Below are 24,797 nucleotides of genomic sequence, written 5' to 3' on the forward strand. Positions count from 1 at the left end.
TTTTATATATTTCATAAATAATATTTCCTTTTTTTTTTTAATTGTGACTATCTACCCTAAGAGATCAGCAGGACTTTACATCTAAAGTCACATCTGTTGTTGTTATATGAAAGACTGATACCTTTTATAAATCTTATAAATCATAATGCATTGTATACTTACCTTTATAAATACTGATTCTGTTCTAGGGCAGAAAGCCTCAAACTATGTGAAATCCAAACTATAACATCAGTTAGTGCATTTGAATCATTGCAATAATGATGCCAATGTACAAACTTCGGTTTTTCCATAAAAATTTCAACTATATAGTAATGATTCAAAGGAGATATGAGGAAGAAGAAATTCATATAAAAAATAGAAAAATAAAGTTAAACAAAATAATCCAAGGATATCATATAAAATAAAGCACAAATAAAATCAATATTTAAAAACTTTTAGTACAGTTTGATTAAAATTATTGAAGTTTTCAAAGAAATCCATTTTAGTTTACTGCATAATCTCATAGTCCTATTGATAAACTGATAATATAAGCAGTTATATTTAGCATATTGTGGTTTTTCTGTTTAATCTGGGGGAGGGGTAACATTAATAGATAGTAGCAAAACACTATTTTCACAGTATGCATTAATGATTTTAAAGAATGTCAAAGTTTTCTTTGATCCAAGATTAATCAACCCAATTTTTTTACACCTGTCAACGTAATTAATTTCTGTAAAATCTAGTTTAAGTTTATAACAACGGTATCTAGTACAGTTATGCTGTATTTGTTCTATAACATCTTAATTTACAGATTCGAATAGATTCCAAAATGGTGAATTATAATCCAATATTGGTAGAACAGCCATTTTAAATATCTCAGTTAAAAATATTGAATTAATAAAATCCCAGCAAGATCAGATCTTTTTATTAATCCAAATTGCCTCATGGATTTCTTAAAAATGCATTTAATATGATTTTTTGTAATTGCCAGTGTAAAAAAAAAATTACACCTTAAGAACCAAGGGTGTTCTTAACTATAATAATTACCAAGGGGGCATAGGCATATTTCAAGGGGTGCAATATAATTTCATGATATGAAATTATAGTGCATTTTAAAGGATTCAGTTTTAGATCATTATTTTGCAGCCATTCATCTAATTTCAGTACATATTATACTGTTGTAAACTATCATCCACAGAATGGATCAGAGTAAATATTTTTGTGTCAGGTCAGTATTTTTATATCAAGGTGCTTTATAATTGTTATGATATCATTCAGATAAATGGAAAATAAAATAGGTCCCAAGGAAGATCCTTACAGAACCCCCTGTTCACATTTCTTGCTTGGACCACACACATAAGGGGGCATAAATTTAAATTCAGAAAGGACTGTTGCAGGATAGATGTGCAGAAATTTGTTTTCAGCCAGTGGGTAGTTCACTGTTAGAATTAGGACAGCCTTCAAATGGAAGGCTGTTCTAAAGAAGTGGGTACTTTGAATAAATTTAAGGTAGAATTAGACAAATTATTAGAAGGATAGTCAGCAACTGATGAAGGAAGCAACTAGCAAAAGCTAATGGAGGTATAAATTTTTTTTTAGAATAATATCTTGAAATATCTAATTTCATTACTGAAATCACTGTGAAAAATTAATATAAAAGATAAACAGTAAATCACACTAATCATTTTACTGCATGTCAGAATGAATGATGGTTAGATACTGGTGCAAGTTTATTATTACATTTATTCAAATTCAGACTGACACATTTATTAACAGAATGTGTTAGTTTCTGTGTTTATTTTACCAACTTATAATAAAATAAAAACAAACTGAATATAAAAAGCAGCAACTTCATGGAAAATATTGAATTAATGCAGTGGTTTCTAAACTATAGAAAATACTCAATGCAATTTCATTATCTGCAAAAATTATTCAGTGTGAAAGGGGTGGAAGTATAGTCAAAATTTTTCTAAACTGTAGGGGAAGGGGGATTTCTAAATAAACTTTGAAAACTACTGAATTAATGAATGAATAATACTTCTCACAGTGAAATGATATGTTACTAAATGATTAGTTACCAATATAGTCATCTGTTTTGCCATAATCTTTATCCCATACTGTAACTTCCAAGGTTTTCTTGTTCATTTCATGTGGTTTGACTTCAAATACAAATTCCTAAATTACAAAATAAAAAAAATAATAATAAATAAATCTTTCTTGTAATATATGTTCAAAGGGCATAGTAAATGCAAATAGCAGTCAACAAAATGGAAATTGTCATCTGCTAACAAAATATTTATTTACTGATTAATTAAAAATTAAATTATAATGGTGGGTTATTATGTAAATAACTGATTGGATAGGGTTTGTGCCAGAAAAGAAGTTAAAGTTATAATAGTAAAAGCTTTATTACTACATGTCTATTTACATATAGTTACAGTAAAGAGAGACAGTGGTTCTTAAGTGTTTCTAAACTGTTCTAACAGATTAAACAGATATCAAACAGATTAAAACTGTTAATAGAATATCAATGAAAGCATCCATTTAACATCATCTGATGCACTGCCATAGCCATCTTGATTGCCCAATAGCTAGTATTTTGGAATTTTTCCAACTTTTCAATCTTAAAGGCTGTAAGTTTATATTATGGTCATTATCAATACTGAAATTTTGATCCCAGTAGCAGCAAGCATGTTAAATTAAATAGGTAGTATTAATAAATAAAAATAAAACAGTAGGGGGGAACATAGTGGACATAGTATCATTATTATGGAGTTCCTGTGGTTTCCCACAAATCCGCATGTTAACTCTGTTAACATTGCAAAGCCAGTCAATGCAGGTTAGCATTAGCATTAGTTGAGGCATATAATGCAAGAAAGCAAGCTTATACAGCATCAGCTAAACAAAAAAAAACCTTCCCATTTCACCCATCCAGTCACTCCAAATGTTTGTCTAGTTCAGCCTTAAATTTGTTTAAGCTATCAACTTCCACAACAACAGATGGAAGTCTGTTCCAGCAATCAACTACCTGCTGGCTAAAAGCAAACTTCTGCACATCTGTTCTACAACTGCTTTCCTCAATTTGAATCTATGCCCCCTCAGGTTCTTAATCTGAGCAAGCAGAAGTATCCCATCAGCATTGAGCCTGCTCAAACCATTCAAGGCCTTATACACCTCGATCAGATCACCTCACAGGTGTCTAGTCTCCAGATGCTGCAACTTGCAGAACTAAAGCCTGTATTCATAAGTGCATCCCTTTATTTCTCTCACCTGTTGCCTTCTATGTACTTGTTCTAGCAACTCTACATGTATACAACCTGTATACAATACTCAAGGTGTGGCCTGACCACTGCCTTATACAAAGGGATAATCACCTCCTTGTCTCTGCTAGCAAAATTCCTATATATCATTGACAAAACTCCACAACCTGCTCTGGCAGCCCGCCTGCACTGCTCAGAGAACTTCATATCTGAGTGCACAATTACCCCCAGATATTTTTCATTCTCCACTTTGCGGAGTACAATGTCTACAGAAAGGATAGACAGGATAGGAAGGGAGGAGGGGTTATGCTATTAGTTAAGAAACACATAAAATCCAAGGAAGTGAAGCCAGTCGACATCACTGGACAGTGCAGTGTTGAGTCAGTTTGGTGTGACATAAGCATTGGGAGATCAAAATTTAGAGTAGGAGTGTGCTATAGGCCTAATGACTCTGATGAGTATAATAAGAAACTCTACAGAGAAATAGAGTGGGCCAGTAAATCAGAGAGTCTTATAATGGGGGATTTTAATTTCTCAGATATTGACTGGAATTTGGGGGCTGGTCACTTACACACTAGCAAGGCTTTTGTGGATTTATTGGATGATTGTTTTCTACATCAGCATGTTTGGGAGGCAACTAGAGGGAGTAATACTCTTGATTTGATTATCAGTAGTGATTCTTCATGCATTAAGAATCTGCAGATAAATGAACCACTAGGTGGCAGTGATCACAGTGTTCTGAAGTGGGAGTTACTAAAAGAGGTAACTACCATTAGTGGTAAAGGGAAGGGGCATTGCTTTCGTAAAGGCGACTACGATGGACTGAGACAGTATTTAAATTCTATACAGTGGGATCAACTGAAGATGTTACCAACAGCAAATTCAAAATGGGAAGCATTCAAAGAACTTATCTTGCACGCTACTAGGCTTTACATACCAACTAAGAAATATTGTTCAAGGTTTAGGCCTAAATGGATGTCAGATGAACTAATGAGGCATATGGCAGAGAAGAAAAATGCATGGGATACATACACATTAACACGTGCACAGAAGCCTATGATAGACACAAGTTGATCAGTAACCAAGTTACAAAGGAGGTTAGGCAGGCGAAGGCAGATTACGAGAGATCCTTGGTAAGGGATGTGAAGAAAAACAGCAAAGAGTTCTTTACTTATGTAAACTCTAGAAGGAAGCGGATGAATCAGATCGGTCCACTTGATATCGATAGGTCAACTGTTGATGACCCTGCTCAGGTAGCTAACAAACTAAATGAATATTTTGCATCGACATTCACACACGAGGAGTTATTCAGCGAGGGGAATACCAGAGGTGTATTCAACTCTAGCAGTAAGCTAGAGAATCTTGTAATAACTGAGAGTAAAGTGGAGGAGAAATTGTTGAAGATAAACACAAGAAAGGCACCTGGGGTGGATGGGATCTATCCAGTTATATTAAAGGAGGCAGCAAAGGAAGTAAGCAAACCCTTAGCCATAATTATGAGAGCTTCCTTGGACTCAGGGGAGGTACCCATGGACTGGAGATGTGCAAATGTGACCCCAATTCACAAGGGAACATCAAAGGCTGACACAAGTAATTATAGACCTGTGAGTTTAACTTCTGTTCCCGGAAAATTAATGGAGGCACTGGTTAAAGAAGCATTGCAGGATCATCTAGACAAGACTTCAGTTATAGCTCGGACACAGCATGGTTTTGTTAAGGGGAAGTCTTGCCTGACCTATTTGATTGGATACTATGATGCAGTCACAAAAGAACTGGATGCAGGGAATAACTTTGATATTATATACTTGGATCTTAGAAAGGCTTTTGATACTGTTGCACATGGAAGACTGCTGCACAAATTGGAGCAGTGTGGCATTGGAGGCAAATTGCTGCTATGGATAAAGGGGTGGTTGAGGGGGAGAAGACAGAGAGTGGTAATCAATGGACACTGCTCATCGTGGACTAATGTTATTAGTGGAGTCCCTCAGGGTTCAGTATTGGGTCCTTTATTGTTTTCTGTATTTATAAATGATATTGATGATGGTATATCAAGCTTAATGTCCAAGTTTTCAGACGATACGAAGGTTGGCAGGGTTGTCAAGGACACTACTGACACTATGCTGCTGCAACAGGATCTGGAAAGGTTGAGCAGATGGGCTGAGAGGTGGCAAATGAAGTTTAACATTGACAAATGTAAAGTACTACATATGGGAAACAGCAACCCCAGAGCAACGTATCAACTCTGTGGTACTACACTGACAGTGGTAGAGAATGAAAGGGACCTGGGGGCGGTTGTGCAGGCAGATATGAAGTTCTCTGAGCAGTGCAGACGGGCTGCAAGAGTAGCTCATGGTGTTGTGAATGATATATAGGAATTTTTCTAGCAGGGATAAGGAGGTGATTATTTCCTTGTATAAGGCAATGGTCAGGCCACACCTAGAGTACTGCATACAGGTCTGGAGGCCTCATTTTAGGAAGGATGTAGATTTACTTGAGCGTGTACAGAGAAGTGCAACAAGATTGGTGAGGGGAATGAAGTGATCCTCTTACCAAGAGAGGCTTAAGTTCTGCAAATTGCAGTGGCTGGAGACTAGGCACCTGTGCGGTGATCTGATTGAGGTCTATAAGACCTTGAATGGGTTGAGCACACTGAATTCTGATGGGATCCTTCCACATGTTCAGATTACGAACCTAAGGGGGCATAAATTCAAATTAAGAAAAGACAGGTGTAGATTAGATGTGCGGAAATTTGCCTTTAGCCAGCGGGTGGTTAATTGCTGGAACAAACTTCCATCTGTTGTTGTGGAAGTTGATAGCTTGAATAAATTTAAGGAGGAACTGGACAGGCATTTGGAGGAAATGGTGTGATTTTTTTTTTTTTTTTTTTTGGCTGATGCTGCATAAGCTCATACACTTGCTTTCTTGCATCGAATGCCACTGCTACTACTAGTACTACTACAGAGTTGGTACTGTACTTTTGGGTTACTCTACCCATATGCAGTACTTTGCATTTGTCAATGTTAAACTTCAGTTTCCACTTCTTAGACCATCTGCCTAACTTGTGTAGATCCTGTTGCAGTAGCATACAAACTTTGTATGTACAAACTTTGTTTGTACTGTCTTTACTGTCATTAACAACCCTGCCAACCTTTGTATCATCTGCAAACTTGGACATTAAACCTGATATACCTTCATTGATATTATTATTATTATTATTATTATTATTATTGCTCACATAACAACAACCACCCTGTGTACCCAATCAGGGAGAAATAATATATTATTATTATTATTAGCTATATGGTGCAAGAAAGTCTGAGGCTTATGCTGCACCACCCAAAAAAAAAATTGGGATTTACCCTGAGAGAGAGTATTAGAAGTAGAAGGGAATCACCAAGAAAGAGAAGAATGATGATACTCTGGGTGTGCCAAGCCCATACTCACCAGATGTGAGCCCCTGGGGTTATCATTGATAAATAACATTAGTCCACATAGAGCAGTGTGCATTTATAACCACTCTCTGCCATATCCCACTTCATCCCTTTATCCATTGCAGTGACTTGCTCTTAATGCCATATTGCTCCGATTTTACAGCAGTCTTCCATGCACAACCGTATTAAAAGCTTTCCTGAAATCCAAGTATATGATATCAAAATTATTTTTTGCATCCAGTTCCTTTTTGACCACATCATAGTATCCAATCAAACTTGTCAGACAAGACTTCGGTTGTGTGAAGTGTGTTGTTTGATTAGCCTCTACATTATTGGCAGAAGCGATTACCACAAAGGAGCCTCCCAGCATCCGTCCACCGGCATGAGGAGCCAGACAGGGGAGCAGAAAATCATCTGATAGGCTGTCCACACTCTTGCAAGAGCAAGAGTGGGGAGGGGCCAAGGAAAGAGCAGAGAAGAGAAAGGAAAGTGGAAGACAGGGAAGACAGTGGGAGATGGCAGAGTTCCTGGAGAAGGGCTATGGGTAGGGAGAAGAGAACAGGTAAAGTTCAAATTAAAGAGTCAGAGATCGTCACAATGGCAAATCACGGAGCGGCATTGGTGGGGCACCTAGTTGGTAGACCCCTAAGGATCATCCTGCCCAGGGGTGGGGTAAGAGGCTAGCAGTAAGAGTAGGTTAGGAGTCCCATTTGTAGTTTCAGGTGCTGAGTATCAGTTGTGTTAGGAAGTTGCAGGTGATGCCAGTGATGACGAAAGACCTCGTTGGCATAACTGGTCAGCACATGGAAAGCATCATTAGACTCCAATAACTTGGTTTTTGGCCAAAGTGATGTAGAGTGGAGGTCTAGGAATAGTTGGGTTCTTAGATCTAAGTATACATTGCAGGTACAGAGGGCATCCTCGACTAGGCCGAACCCTAGAAGGTGTCTCTTGAAGGACCCGTGGCCAGTTAATAGGAAGGAAGCATAGACGTTAGGGAAGAACCAAGTGGAATGTTGTTTGTTGATGTAGGTTACCTCAAGGAGGAAAAGCTAACTAATCTATCATAGGCTTCTGTGTCATCTGTTAATTTATATGTATCCAATGCATTTTTCTTCACTGCCACATGTCTAATTAGTTTGTCTGACATCCGTTTAGGCCTAAATCCTGAACAATATTTCTTAGTTGGTATGAAAAGCTTAGTAGCTTCCAAGATTAAATATCTGAATGCTTCCCATTTTGAATTTGCTGTTGGTAACATCATCAGTTGGCCCCACCATATATAATTAATTTAAATACTGCTCAGACCACTGTAGTCACCTTTACGAAAGCAAAAATCCTTCCCTTTACACCTGATGGTAGTTACCTCTTTGAGTAAATCCCACTTCAGCAAACTGTGATCACTGCCATTAGTGGTTCCTTTATCTGCAGATTTTTAATGCATGAAGAATCACTACTGATAATCAGATCAAAAGTATAACTCACTCTAGTTGCCTCCCGAACATGCTGCTGTAGAAAACAATCATCCAATAAATCCACAAAAGCCTTGCTAGTGTGTGAGTGACCAACCCACAAATTCCAGTCAATCTCTGTAAAATTAAAATCCCCCACTACAAGACACTCTGATTTACTGACACACTATTTCTCTGCACATTACTCATTATACTCATCAGATTCATTAGGCCTATAACACACATTTGAAGCTCATCAAATTTATTAACTATACTCCTATCATTAGTGTACATGCAAGTATACAAGCACCTGTTTCTACTCTTAGTTATCCTAACATATCCCATGTATTTACTTGTTCCACTATGACTCCCAACAGTCCTGAAAATAACTATTGCCTTGCTTTCCAGGCTGCTGTTCATTTCAATAGAAGCAGTGCAAGAACCACTTTCACCTCTGCCAGCGGCTACTATTAATCTATTAGTCCGTGTATCCCCCAAGCTAGCAGTTTTCCGACCTACCTAACTCTGCCTCGATAGCATCAGAAAATATACTTGCACCCTTTCTATTTAAGTGTATCCCATCCCTGTAGAAGCAGTCTCTCCTGTTAACAAGACCAGGCTGAGAAAAATTCTACCCCTTGAGCCTTGCGCAATCTCTTTGGGGCCGAATTGATTGACAAGACTCTCATCATATACTCCCTCCTATCGTGTCTGGGCAGAATTGCAGCCTCTTTCAAATTCAACCCTAACTCACTGCTTTTTTTCAGCATTAACCTGTACTTGTTATGTAATTCCGCCAGTTGTTATTACTGTTATTTGGTTTTTTTTAAGGAGCATTAGCAACTAACGCCATATTGCTCCGGGGATATGCAGTGGTCATTCCCTGACCTTTCTGCATCCTCCGTATTTGGTTGTGATGGGCTCAACCCCGGTTTAATCAAGAAGCATGTGCTACACACTGCTGCTCCTTCCCACCTGGCTACGGAGGCGCCTAATTCCGCCGGTCTCCTACTCTTAATATCATAACTTCGCCATGGACGGTCCCAAGCCCGGCTGCGAAAGGAGGAGGGTGGTCATCCTGCCGAAATGACCAGAACCGGGAAACCGGGGAAACTAGACAAGAAACCGCATGAAATTCGGAACAAGCTCTTACAACAATGTTACCGCATCCGGGGTAACCGATGTGCCAGCACTGGGGACCCAGAGTACTGGTGTGAAGTGGATCACTGGCCACAGCAATAAGATTACTACGCCGAAAAGGACAATTAACATTGGCGAATGGAATGTTCGAACGGGGCACCACGTTGGACAAAAGGAAATCATTGCCCAAGAACTACTTAGGTGCAAGATATCAATCGCGGCATTATCCGAATTAAGGCTCACCGGGTCCGGAACGATGATCATCCAACCACCAGCACTTAATGAAGCGGTTATGCTATTCTACTCTGGTGGTGAGAAACGAGAAGCAGGAGTGGGCTTTATGGTCGATGCTCAGGCCACCAGTAGTGTGATCGCTTTCCAACCAATATCGGACCGCCTGGCAGTCCTTACTGTCAAGGGCACCATCAAGACCCATATTATCTCCGCCTATGCGCCAACTGAGACTAGCCTGGACCCAACCAAGAATGACTTCTACAACCAGCTCCAACATACGCTGGATTCAATTCTGCAGACAGAAGTGATCATCCTCGCAGGGGACTTTAATGCCCATATTGGCGTGGACAGATCTGGTTGGGAAACAACAATGGGCAAGTTTGGCCATGGGAAGATCAATGACAACGGCTTACGTTTTTTGTCCTTTGCCGCATCTAACAACCTGATCATTGGAAACAGCCATTTCCAGCACCCTCAAAAACATCAACTTACATGGCGAAATCCATCTGGCAAGGACTCAGCAATCCTGGACTACATTTTGATCAATGCCAGATTTCGCTAATCACTCATGGACGTTCGTGCCATGAGGGGACCTGATTGCGGATCTGATCACTACCTCATCCGGGCTAAGGTGCAGCTAAAATTACGGCATGCAAAAAGATCATCTCGGTCAGCCAAGCTGGACTGGAGGCAGCTAATGAATGCTGCCAACAAACACAGCATATCAGATCGCCCTATCCAACCGCTTCGAGATGCTGGCCGTGCCCGAGGATATAAATGAAGAAGAAAAGCAGATCTCTGATGCCATCCTGGAATGTGCCAAGCCCCTGTGTACACCTGCCCGACGTCGAACGCAACCATGGATATCAGACGAGTGCCTCGACCTCGTGGACAAACGGAAACAGGCAAAGTTGGTCGACTTTGAACGGTACCGGCAGCTAAACCGAGAAGTCCGACAAAGAATGACAGCAGAAAGAGAAGCATACTGGAACCAAGTGGCAGACGATCTTGAAGTGGCAGCATCCAAAAACGAGTACCGCACTCTCTACCGCACCCTCAGATGTCTGAGTGGAAAGACCAAATTGACTAGTGACAACATCAAGAATGCTGATGGGACCTTCGTGCGATCACCATCCGAACGTCTGCAACGGTGGAGTGAATTCTTCAAAGCTTTGTATAATCACGACCCACCTCAGGGACCGCCAGCAACAGCACTCTCGATCGACCCCCCCTGAGGTCTCCATGGTCAATGTTGAGCCTACAGTAGAAGAAGTGAAAGTAGCCATACAATCCCTGAAGAATGGCAGGGCACCAGGAGTGGACCAAGTCACCACAGAAGCGATCAAAGCCGGGGGAGATGTACTGCTTCGCCGACTACACTCACTCCTCAAAACCATCTGGTGCACTGAACAAATTCCGTTAACATGGAGGAAAGCCATTATCGTACCGATCCACAAGAAAGGTGATAACCGGGACTGCAAGAACTACTGTGGCATCAGCCTCCTTTCCATCATCGGAAAGGTCTTTATGAAGATCATCCAGTCAAGACTGCAAAAACATCGCGAGCAAACCAGTCGAGAAGAACTGGCAAGATTTAGACCCGGGTGAGGATGCTGTGATCAAATCTTTGCCATTCGTCAGCTGATGGAGGAGAGGATCCGGTGTGGACAGCGAACCGTCATTGTTTTCATTGACTTTAAGTCTGCTTTCGACTGTGTCCACCGGCCTGCCTTATGGAAACTACTAGAGGTTGAACATGTACCTCGAAAAGTCATCACCCTCCTCCAAACTGCATACAACGGTTTAACCAGCCAGGTGCCATCCAGAACGATTTATCTGAGGAATTTACCATCCAAACTGGAGTCCGCCAAGGGGATGTAGCCTCCCCGTTGCTTTTCAACATCGTGGTCGATGCCATTATGAGGCAAGCATTCAGAAACAGACAGGGCATACAATATGACAAGGATCACTATGTGACTGACCTGATGTTTGCTGATGATAGTGCTATCCTTGCCGGTAACGACGCTGAAGCCACGGACATCCTCTACGACATTGCCCGCATTGCCCGGCCATACGGTTTGAAGATCAATGCTGGTAAGACAAAGGCCCTGACAACACATGGGTCGCAAGCCACCATCTATCTCGAAGGCGTCCAGATCGAGCAAGTGCAGGACTTTAAATACCTTGGGTCGCTGGTCCAGGAGAAGAAAGTTGCATCCACCATGGAAATCCACAGCAGAATTGGACAGGCGGCCACTGCGTTCGCCTCGCTCAAATGGTGTCTGTGGAAGAGGACCAACATTTCCACAAAGACTAAAATCCGACTCTTCCGGACTTTGATCCTGCCCATTCTTCTTTACGGATCGGAAACATGGATTTGTCTCAAGTTAGATTTGAACAAACTTGAGGTATTCCAAATGTGATGCCTGCGGCAGATCTTGGGCATCTCTCTTCGCGACCGCATCACTAATGATACCATCCGCGCCAGATGCCAACAGCAACCAACCATTGCCGACCAAATCCAGAAGCGAAGGCTCAGATGGTTTGGCCACGTATGTAGAATGGGCACGAACAGAATACCATCCACACTCCTTTGGAGACAACGACCCACCCAATGGAGCATCCAACGGACCGCGCCTAGGAAAACGTGGGCCAAGCAAGTGGAAGATGACTTGAAGAGCCGACGTCTCGACCTTAACCAGGCCAGGACTGAAGCCATGGATCGTAAGGTATGGAAGAACATCACAGAGCAAGTCCGAAACCCTGCGGCACCTACAGCAGCATACTGGTTGCGTGGCCAACCGCCTCCCCCAGCTGCCAGCTAAGGACCAAAGAAGAGAAGAAGAATATCATTAGTGCCAATGTGTACAACAGTATCACCCTTTGTGCTCTTAAAAGAAGATATCTTCTCTATAATGTTATCAACCTTTGCCCCTGGCAGACATACCCTGGTCCTATTCCACCTATCCTTTTTGCACAATATGTTCCCCATTTCCCTGCCAATAGAGTTACCAACAACAACTAGTTCCTTTGGGACCTTGGGGGTTGCCACTGTGTTGTGTGATGTTCAAGTGCAAGCTCTGGCATTGATGTGGGCAGCTGAGAGCTTGATGGGTCCCTAAATTTAAGTACAGCATGGTTATAATTATAATTATGGCCATGCTGTATTATATAGCATATTGAGGAATTTTTATTTTATATTTTATGGGTGCTTCATTCAGATCCAATTATTTTAATCTTGAAAATGACATTATAATCAACTCTGACTTTATTCTCATGTCTCACTGCACTTGAATGAACTTTACAATTTTGTATTAGAAGTTTAACCCAGCAATGGTGCTTGTGCAAAATGAAAAAGAAAATTCAAATTTAAAATAAAAAAACTCGTAATTCAGATTTTAGTGCTAGTATTCAGCCAGCACAGCTTGGCATGCTAAATACAATGGTGACTGGCGCCTCTGTAGCCAGGTGAGCAGGAGCAGCAGTGCGTAGCACACACTTCTTGATTAGACCGGGGTTCAAGCCCGTGACTACCAAATACAGAGGATGCGAAAAGGTCAGGGAATGACCACCGCATATCTGCGGAGCAATATGGCCTTACTTGCTAATGCTCCTAAAAACTAAATAGCAAACAATAGTCACTAGTGGGCCACTGATATCACACAAAAATTTCAGATACACTGGTACTTATATTCCACATGTGCCGACCGTTATTGTCCACAGTAATACAAAATAAAATGGTAAACATTTATAATTATATCAGCATTCAATTGTAGATTTATTGTCAACTTTTATTTGCAAGCTTATTCAGATATATTATACACTTGATTACAGAAATTTAATAAAGCACAAGAAAGTGGTGGAAAAAAAATCTGGCTGGCTCTCAAATTCTCTAAATTTTTTTTAATACAAAGCATATACTGAAAACCTTAAGACTTTTATTAAAGTTTTTATTCTTAAATTTTTCTTTAAAACTTATTTTAAAACTTTTAAAAATATATTTTTGCTATATTTACTTAAAAGATAATCCACAGGATATCTCTGTGTGCATTTATATGCTTATGAAAATATTTACTGTGTGTTGTGATGATTTTGAATCCTAGTTTAATGTTAATTTATAAAAAAATAAATTAATTTAAATAATAATTAAAAAATATATAAATTAATTCTTCTTATATCACTATAGTGTCAATATAATGAATATGTTAAGAAATTCCCAATTTTAAACTATTTACTGCCTTCATTCCAAACATCTCCATGGTATCATTGAGGACTTGCATTGACCAGTTAGTGGGTAATAAATCATTGATTTATTACCCACTAACCATTGGGCTCTTGTTCAAACCTTCAAATAAATAAGCTGTCTATTCCTGATGATGATAGATGCTACCTGAAAGGTATTGTTTACCAAGTTATTTTGCATATTTCGTGAGAACGGTAGGGAATATGGCTATAAGGGGTTATGCATATAAATTTTTAAATGAGAATTATAGTCATTTAGAATTATTATCAAATTATTATGATACAAAATTAACATTCTTTGAAACATAATCCAGTAAATTCCATTTTTTTATAAATAAAAATTTAAAAAATACCATAACTTACTTCGTTATATTCAGGATCTAACGTTTTCTTTTTGATGGATGTTTTGTACCTTCTTCTAAGATGGTCTGGCTTAAGCTGTCTAATTAATGAAAAAAAAAATATATAGAGGTTTCTTAAATTCTAAGACATTAAAATATCCTACAAAAAGAGAGCTACAATATCCATATGTGTGATATTATTATGATATTTCAAAAGTTTAAATCTTAGCCTATTTCATGCACAATTAGCCATTAAACATCCATAAGATTTTTTTTCTCTTGTTGTCTTATTTTATGTTCACCTATAAGAATCATTCAAATAAAACATATACTTATGGAATAAAGAGATGAGATAGTGTGAAATGAATAAGTACACTTAAAGAACAGGTCTCAATACCTTCTAGGATCAGTGTGAAAATACAGATGCTGGATACCTGATATAAGAAGTAAATACCAGTAGTTTACATGCTGTGAACAACAGGGACACATATATATGTGTCCAACATGCGGTGGTGCAATTATGGAGCATAATGTGGTGTATGGGACAGACTGTTTGTGTAAGAAGTTCACAAAGTGAGAGAGATATCTATCCAGGATGTGCTACATCTACACACAAAGTCATTGATGAAAAATATGTTGGCCAGAAGGATTAGTTGGTACAGGCAAACTGTTGGGTAACCATGTGAAAAATGATCAATAAACTGAACATAAGCAAAGCAAACTTCCGCATATTCATTCTACAAAGACAGTTGTAGAATGGATGTGTAGAGGTTTGCTTTAGCCAGCGGGTGGTGGAACAGACTTTGATCTTTTGTTGTGGAAGTTGATAGCCTAAATAAATTTAAGGCTGAGCTGGACAGGTGTTTGGAATGAATGGAGGGGTGAAATGGGAGGGTTTTTTTTTTGGCTGATGCTGCATAAGCTTGCTTTCTTGCATTGTGTGCCAATTTATCTGGCCCCAGACAAGACATTACTCTATAAGATGGATCTATTTGGAATCGTGAACAAAATATTTAGGGATTGTGGGATGGTAAATGACAGGAGACAAAGTTGTAATTAACAGTTACTTTTTGAAAGCTAGGTTACAAGTAGTATACCTCAGAGATTGGTGATGGGATCACTCCTGTTAAAAATTTCTTAATAACCTGATGAAAGGATGCAGAGTATGATGTCAAAATTTGCAGATGAGGCAGAGATTGGAAGGATGGTAAATGACCAGCACCAAACCACATTCCTTCATGATGACTTGGATAGCATTCAGGGATACAAAATAACAGCAATTATGTTTTAATGTTTCAAAATTCAATGAAACATTAGTAACAACCGGTGATTTTGAAGATTGTGATTGTAACAGGTGATTGTGAAGATTATGAAAAAAGCCTCTACATGCAAATGGAATGGGCAAGTAAGTGTCAATGCCTTATTATGGGTGATTTCAATTTGCCTCTAATTGATTGGAGTAAATGGGAAGGAAACTCGACATGGGGAACAAAATTTTTAAATCAACTAGATGACTGTTATTTGTATCAACATTTCAGGGAAAGTACTAGAGAAAAGAATATCCTAGACCTCATCATCACACATGAATCAGATGACAAAACAGGGCTGACAGTAGAGGAACCAGTAGCAGGAAGTGATCACGGAGTTCTATGGTGGATGATGACGAGAGAGGTAGCAGAAGTAAAAGGCAAAGGAATGGGTTTTAATTTCAGAAAAGGAAATTACGATGCCTTAAGGTATTACATGGCCTCTATTAACTGGGTAGATATCGTGCAGAAAATGAACACATTTGAACTGTGGTACGCTTTTAAAACATTAATCACAGATGCCTTGAATGCGTATATACCATTAAAAAAATACTCCACGAGGAGGGTTCCAAGTTGGATGAATAGTGAAGTTGCCACATTACTTGAGCAGAAAAAGGTGGCATGGAAAGGTTACAGAGCAATAAAAAGTACTGAAGCCTATAACAGCTACAAGGTGATGTGTAATAGAGCCACAGAAAAGGTTCGACAGGCAAAGGCAGTTTATGATAAATCACTAGCAAACAGAGCAAAGAGGGGGGATAAAGAATTCTTGACATATATAAATGCCAAGAAGAGCAGGACAAACCAGATCGGACCTTTACATAAGGGAAAGGGGATAGTATTAAATACACCAGCTTTTGCTGCAGACGAACTCAACAGTTATTTTGCATCGATATTTACAAATGAAAAACCTTTTGTGGCAATGGGAAATTGTGGGAGCGAAGTTAAAAAATTTGTAATTAATGATATTGAAATTTCGCAAGATTATTTAATGAAAAAACTTTCGAGCCTACAGACCTGGAGTTGATGGAATATACCCTATAATCTTAAGGGAGGCGGCAAGCGAGTGCATTGAACCATTGAGTCGAGTTATGCGAGCATCACTAGACTCTGGGGAGATTCCCTTGGATTGGAAAAGTGCAAATGTATCGCCCATACATAAGGGCGGCTCTAAAAGTGAAGTTGGAAATTATTGACCTGTCAGTCTGACTTCAGTAGTAGGGAAAATCATGGAGGCAATGATCAAGGGTGGAATTCAGGATCATTTGGATTGAATTGAAATTCTCAAGGATACTCAGCATGGTTTTGTAAAGGGAAAATCATGTTTTACAAATCTGGTTCGCTATTTCGAAAGGGTCACTCACGAGCTAGATTTAGGGAATAATTTCGACATTGTTTATTTAGATTTCAGCAAAGCTTTTGACTCAGTCCCACATGAGCGGTTACTTTATAAGCTGGAACAGGTTGAAATCACTGGGAAAATCCTTAGATGGATAGCAGGATGGCTTCAGGGCAGGAGGCAGAGGGTTGTGATAAATGGCTATTCCTGAGATTGGGTTGATGTAAGAAGTGGGGTTCCCCAAAGGATCAGTATTAGGACCACTGTTGTTTTTAATTTTCATAAACGACATTGATGAAGGGATAGAGGGCATGATGTCTAAATTTGTAGATGATGTTAAAATTGGTAGAGTAGTTAATGATCACTGTCAAGCTCAGCTTCTTCAGAGAGGCCTAGATAGACTTCAGGAATGGTCAGAAAAATGGCAGCTATGCTTTAATCCAACAAAGTGTAAGGTATTACACCTGGGAAACAGTAATCCCACAATAACTTATTCACTTGGTGGAGTTCAACTAAACCCAGTACTGGAGGAAAGGGCCTTGGGTGTTACGATACGGTCAGACATGAAATTCTCTGAGCATTGAAAAACAAGTTGCAAGGAAGGCCCATGGTGTCCTATCGATGATCTATCGAACTTTTGCAAGTAAAGATAGGGACGTGATAATCCCATTATATAAGGCTTATGTTAGACCACACTTGGAATACTGTGTTCAAGTATGGAGACCGCACCTAAAGAAAGACATCGAGCTTCTTGAAAGGGTGCAAAGACGGGTAACTCATCTGGTGAGATCGGCAAAAGGGCGTCCTTATGAAGAAAGGCTTTGAATATGTGGGTTGCAGAATTTGGAAACTAGACACCTTAGAGGAGATTTGATTGAGGTGTTTAAGGCTCTGAGAGGCATCAGTAAAATGAATGAGGTCGAACTTTTCAAGATTATAAATGATGCTAGAACTAGGGGACGTAAATTCAAGTTATGGGGGGAAATGTTTAGATTGGACTGCAGGAAGTTTTATTTTAGCCAGCGAGTTATAAATTACTGGAATAAGTTGCCTTCATGGGTGTTTGAGGCCGACAGTTTGGGGAAATTCAAAGGTCATCTGGATAGTACTTTCGGGTAAGAGAAGAGCATAGGATGATAGGTTTAATTTCCTTTTTTTTTTATTAATTATTATTATTTATTTTTTTTTGTTTTTATCATTGTTTTGTTCAGATTTTTTTTTTTTTTTTTTTTTTTTTTGGCTGGTGCAGCATAAGCCATAGGCCTTCTTGCACCATGCGGCCATTACTAATACTAATACTAACCCCAAAATAATTTGTACACTTTCAGAGTCTAAACTGAAAACAGCAAGGAGAGGGGGAGAGAGAGAGAGAGAGAGAGAGAGAGAGAGAGAGAGAGAGAGAGAGAGAGAGAGAGAGAGAGAGAGATTTAAGAGTTATGATGCATACAGACACAGTTCTCCATGCAGTGTAGGCTGCTGGCTTGTTAATGAGTTTTTAAACAATTACTTAAAGAGAGAGAGAGAAGGAGGTTACATTTCTAGTCTATAGAGTAATTGTTAACAGGAGAGACTGCTTCTACAGGGATGGGATACACTTAAATAGAAAGGGTGCAAGAATATTTGCTGATGCTATAGAGGCAGTGTTAGGTGGGCCGGAAAACTGCTAGATTGGGGGGATACAAGGACTAATAGATTAACAGTAGCCACTGGAAGAGGTGAAAGTGATTCTTACACTGCTTCTATTGGAATGAGCAGCAGCCTAGAAAACAAGATGCAGGGTATTTCAGAGACTGCTGGGAGTCACTGCGGTACAAGTAAACACATGGGCTGTGTTAGGGTAGCTAAGAATAGGAACAAGTGCATGACACTTGCATGTACACCAATGATAGGAGTTCGGTAAATAAATTTGATGAATTTGAGGTATTGCCAAAATTCCAGTACTCCAAAAATTCCAGTTCTGCATTCCTGGAATGCAGAACTGGAATTTTGGGAGTACAATGTCTACGGAAAGGATAGACAGGATAGGAAGGGAGGAGGGGTTATGCTATTAGTTAAGAAATACATAAAATCCAAGGAAGTGAAGCCAGTCGACATTGCTGGACAGTGCACTGTCGAGTCAGTTTGGTGTGACATAAGCATTGGGAGATCAAAATTGAGAGTAGGAGTGTGCTATAGGCCTAATGACTCTGATGAATATAATAAGAAACTGTACAGGGAAATAGAGTGGACCAGTAAATCGGAGAGTATTATAATGGGAGATTTTAATTTCCCAGATATTGACTGGAATTTGTGGATTGGTCACTCACAGACTAGCGAGGCTTTTGTGGATTTATTGGATGATTGTTTTCTACATCAGCCTGTTCGGGAGGCAACTAGAATGAGTAATACTCTTGATCTGATTATCAGTAATGATTCTTCATACATTAAGAATCTGCAAATTAAGGAACCACTAGGTGGCAGTGATCACAGTGTGCTCAAGTGGGATTTACTCGAAGAGGTAACTATCATCAGGGGTGAAGGGAAGGGTTTTTGCTTTCGTAAAGGAGACTATGATTGTCTCAGACAGTATTTAAATTATATACAGTGGGACCAACAGATGATGTTACCAACAGCAAATTCAAAATGGAAAGCATTCAAAGAACTTATTTTGGAAGCTACTAGGCTTTATATACCAACTAAGGAATATTGTTCAAGGTTTAGGTCTAAATGGATGTCAGATGATCTAATGAGACATATGGCAGAGAAGAAAAATGCATGGGATACATATAAATTAATGGGTGACATGGAAGCCTATGGTAGATATAAGCTGGTCTAACCAAGTCACAAAGGAGATTAGGCAGGAAAAGGCAGATTATTTTTCTTTGCATGGAAAAGGATGCAAAGAAAAACAGCAAAGAGTTCTTTACCTACGTAAACTCTAGAAGGAAAGGGATGAATCAGATTGTTCCACTGGATATTGATAGTTCAACAGTTGAGGATCCTGCTCAGGTGACTAACAAACTAAACAAGTATTTTGCATCTACATTCACACATGAGGAGTTATTCAGGAAGGGGAATGCCAGAGGTGAAGTAAACTCTGGCAGTGAGCTAGATGATTTTGGAATAACTGAGAGGAAAGCGGAGGAGAAATTGTTGAAGATAAACATAAAAAAGGCACTCGGGGTAGATAGGATGTATCCAGTTATATTAGAGGAGGCAGCAAAGGAAGTAAGCAAACCCTTAGCTATAATTATGAGAGCTTCTTTGGACTCAAGGGAGGTACACCCATAGACTGGAGATGTGCAAATGTGACCTCAATTCACAAAGGAGTATCAAAGGCTGACACAAGTAATTATAGATCTGTGAGTTTAACTTCTGTTCCAGGAAAATTAATGGAGGAACTGGTTAAAGAAGCAACTGCAGGATCATCTAGACAAGACTTCAATTATAGCTCAGACACGGCATGGTTTTGTTAAGGGAAAGTCTTGCCTGACCAATTTGATTGGATACTATGATGCAGTCACAAAAGAATTGGATGCAGGGAATAACTTTGATATTATATATTTGGATCTTAGAAAGGCTTTTGATACTGTTGCACATGGAAGACTGCTGCATAAATTGTAGCAGTATGGCACTGGAGGCAAATTGCTGCTATGGATAAAGGGAGGGTTGAGGGGGAGAAGACAGAGAGTGTGGTAATCAATGGACACTACTCATCGTGGACTAATGTTATTAGTGGAATGCCTCAGAGTTCAGTGTTGGGTCCATTGTTGTTTTCTGTATTTATAAATGATGTTGATGATGGTATATCAAGCTTAATGTCCAAGTTTTCAAATGATATGAAGGTTGGCAGGGTTGTTAAGGACACTCATGATGCTATGCTGCTGCAACAGGATCTGGAAAGGTTGAGCAGATGGGCTGAGAGGTGGCAAATGAAGTTTAACATTAACAAATGTAAAGTACTACATATGGGAAACAGTAACCTCAGAGCAACATATCAACTGTGTGGTACTACACTGACAGTGATAGAGAATGAAGAGGACCTGGGGGTGGTTGTGCAGGCAGATATGAAGTTTTCTGTGCAGTGCAGACGGGCTGCAAGAGTAGCTCATTGTGTCTTGTCAATGATATACAGGAATTTTTCTAGCAGGGATAAGGAGGTGATTATTCCCTTGTATAAGGCAATGCTCAGGCCACACCTTGAGTACTGTATACAGGTCTGGAGGCCTCATTTCAAGAAGGATGTAGAGCTGCTGGAACGAGTACAGAGAAGGGCAACAAGATTAGTGAATGGAAGAAAGGGTTGCTCTTACAAAGAAAGGCTTAAGCTTTGAAAATTACAGTGTTTGGAGACTAGGCACTGGCGAGGTGATCTGATAGTATAAAGCCTTGAATGGTTTGAACATGCTCATATCTGATCTGATCAGATATGAGCTGATAGTATAAAGCTGATAAACATGATCTGATAGTAGAAAGTCTTGAATGGTTTGAACATGCTCAATGCCGATGGGATTCTTCCTCTTGCTCAGAATAATCACCTGAGAGGGCATAAATTCGAATTGAGGAAAGACAGATGTAGGATAGATGTGTGGAAATTTGCCTTTAGCCAGTGGGTAGTTGGTTGGTGGAACAGACTTCCATCCCTTGTTGTGGAAGTTGATAGCCTAAATAAATTTAATGCTCAGCTGGACAGGTATTTTGAATGAACGTAGGAGAGAAATGTGAGTGGGGGTTTTTTTTTTTTTTTTGGCTGATGCTACATAAGCTTGCTTTCTTGCATCATATGCCTCTACTAATGCTAATTGTAAAACTTGTAAGTACATGTACTTACAAGTCCCTGTACACATGTACTTACTGTAGCTTGCAGTTCAATGAAGTTATATGTTCAAATGAAAATATACTTACATTTTAACAAAAGGATCCGAATAACCATTACTGTCCCTTGCTGGAAGGTGAATACATCTCACTATACCCACAAATAAAGCATGATGATTGTTTGAATACATTAATGAAAGTAATATCTGGCCACGAAGTATCTGCTCTTCCTCTTCTCCATCAATCTGTAATATAAAACAAAAAGATTAAAGTCCATTTATCTTTAATATAATCATCTGTAATATAAAACAAAAATATTATAGATTCAAACGGCAATATATGCTGTCTCATTAGATACAATTTAATATCTCTCTCTCTCTCTCTCTCATACTCTCAATTCTAAGTGACTGCTAACAAGTATTTTTTTTTTTTTTTTTTTTTTATCGATTCTTGAAATTTCATTTCTGAATGTGAGCAACTGACAATATTGAGCTCTTATCTAATTACCAGCATAACTTATCCTATTGTAATTACTTAATTATATAATAAAAATTTTTGAGTATAAAGACAAGAAGGCTCCTGGAGCTGACATATTCTGTGGTAGCATGTTGTGTGCATGCGAGGGGAGGAGTCGTCACCCAACTTGTATGCAATTGGTCGTACGCCCGTGACAATGTGTTAGAATTCATATGAACATGTCTTGACCCTCCCTATATGTTTGTAATTTTTTAACATGTCTGTTTTTTTATATTTGAGGCCTGTGCTTCCTGTTGCAAACCTACAGAGGTCTTCAATACAGACCAATCATTAGGATGCAGATAATTTTTTAATTTATCACGAAGCTTTCTAACCTGAGAAAGGTATTTTTGTTTATTAGAATATCGAGATTTTAAGCAAGTTTAATAATATTAGTGCTAGTTGTTTTATGCCCAAAATGTTTTGATTTAAATTGATCCTAGCAAACTTCAGAACGATGTTGTTTTGAAGGCAATATTTTAGAAAAGAAATATGGTAACTTTTGGCCGAGTATCTTAGTGGTAATTTAATGTAATTTTGCACTAAGCCGTTCAAAAAATCCCCCATTATTATGAGTATCAATAGGTTATACCTGGAGTGAAAGGAAGTGAATGAAATAGTCAATAAGAGCTTAAAAAATGAATTAGATAGTATGAACCAAAGCTGTAATGCTCAATATGTTCTACGTTGATATCAATATTTGTAAAATAATAAGAGAAATTTACCTCAATATAGTATGTAGAACACTTTTGTATGATACTCTCCAAAAATTAAAATGAAAACAATTAAAAAAATCAAAAATCTTACATTACAATAAGAAATAATTAACAATAATTAAAAATCGAATGATTTTATAATTTAATCCTTTGGATAAAAGTGAAATCTGGTCCAGCAATAGTGTATACAAGGAAAGATTTGTAACTTGTTGATTCGTTGAATGTTGGGCGAGTAGATGTTTGCGAACTAGCTGATGTATTCTGTGGTAGAGTGTTATGCGGGGGGGGGGGGGGGGATGAGCACAATTAAAAATCGATTTAAAGCAATTAAAATTTAAGTAAAAAATTAATTACGAAAAAAAAATAGGAAGGAAAATCGTTTTGCAATTTTTTTCGTTAAATTAATTTTGTACTTTTGATTTTTAATTATTTCTTATTGTAATGTAAGATTTTCGATTTTTTAATTGTTTTCGTTTTAATTTCTGGAGAGTATCATACGGAAGTGTTCTACGTATTATATTGAGGTAAACTTCTCTTATTCTTTTACAAATTTTAAATGTAAATATACAGTCAATGGAGTTATATGAAATTTTGTAAAGAGCAATGCAATGCGATGAATATTTTTATTAACAGGTCCCACATGTAGTATACTCATTGTCTATTTCCAATAATCATTTCAATAATAAATTAATAAAACCACGAAATTGTTTTCAACTTTGAAGTTTAACCGTAGGCGGAACTGTGTGTTAAGTAGTTCCACATTTTGGTCCCAGTCATTCTGTTAATGCCTAGTTGGCAGGTTGCCAAAACACATTTTTCAGAGCTGTTTAACCATCACCACCGTAACAATATTGTTACGGTGGCAACAGTTAAAATGAGGCAAAGGAACTGCAGAGTGAGAAGTGCTGATTTGAGCAGTGCACCAAACTTGGATGAAAAAGTTATTAATCTATTTTAAATAAATAAAAATCAAAGAATGGATTTTATTTTTAGATAACATTTCAAGATTACCCAAGTCTGTTAATGGTAAGTGTCCAGTTAATGTTTTGTAGTATTTTTAACTTGCTTATTATTATTTCTATCTATGTCTCTTGTCTTATAAAAAAGGCAATTTAATGTAACTTGCAGCACTCCTATACATCAGAGTCACAAGCTGCCACTGATCAGCACTGAGCTTCCTCAATCCATTCAAAGCCTTAAACACTTCAATCATATCACCACACAGGTGCCTGCCTAGTCTCCAGCCATTGCAATTTACAGAACTGAAGCCCATCTTGATAAGACCATTTTTTATTCCCTTCACCAATCTTGCTGCCCTTCTCTGCACCCATTCTAGCATATCTACATCCTGCTTAAATTGAGGCCTCCAGACCTGTATGCAGTACTCAAGATGCAGCCTAACCACTGCTTTGTACAATGGGATAAAATAAAAAATAATAAAAAAAAAGGTAAACTGCAGTCATTATCAACCCACTGCAGGATGGAAGCCTCCTCAACAATTCATGCTGAGGGAAATGGACCATAATCTGCCATGCTGGTCCAGTGAGGGTTAACAGATCAACCATATTTAGCAGTCAGGGGCTTGAACCCCAGTCTACTCAAAGAGCATGTGCTACTTCACTCCCACTCATGACCACTCGGCTACGGAAGCTGTTGGGATAATCATCTCCTTATCCCTGATAGAAGGTCTTATGTATATCATTGACAAAACCTCATGAACTATCCTAGCAGCTTATCTGTACTGATCAGAGAACTTAATATCTGACTTCACAATTATCCCCCCCCCCAGGTCTTTTTCCATTAGTCTGAGTGTAGTATCATGTATGTACTAGGGAAATATATGAAAGACTAATATATAGCAGAGTACTACCTGTTATCACCTATGGAGCCGGTATGTGGTTCACCTGCTTGGCCATAGTAATAAATAGGAATAAATTAGAATTGATACAAAGGACAATACTACTCACTATTACCAGAGCATGTAGCATAGTAAGTACACCTGCACTACAGTTGTTGGCTGGAGCTCTCCCACTTTACCTGGAAGTAG

At 38.7% G+C, this 24,797-nt stretch overlaps 1 protein-coding gene across 1 annotated transcript in view; it reads right to left on the minus strand.

Moving 5' to 3' along the window:
- The window catches only part of LOC150089119 (rabphilin-3A-like), a 251,552-nt gene that overhangs the window by 16,116 nt on the left and 210,639 nt on the right, over positions 1–24,797 (minus strand). Inside the window, exons 13-15 of the mRNA XM_090388013.1 lie at positions 21,609–21,763; positions 14,101–14,179; positions 2,058–2,154 (exon numbers count right to left, since the gene is read on the minus strand). Of these exons, the coding sequence (XP_090244139.1) occupies positions 2,058–2,154; positions 14,101–14,179; positions 21,609–21,763 (331 nt within the window). The remainder of the gene's footprint in view (positions 1–2,057; positions 2,155–14,100; positions 14,180–21,608; positions 21,764–24,797) is intronic.

Source organism: Mastigoproctus giganteus, chromosome 2, assembly GCF_048544385.1.
Source record: "Mastigoproctus giganteus isolate SK-2022 chromosome 2, ASM4854438v1, whole genome shotgun sequence".
Lineage (NCBI taxonomy): Eukaryota > Metazoa > Arthropoda > Arachnida > Uropygi > Thelyphonidae > Mastigoproctus > Mastigoproctus giganteus.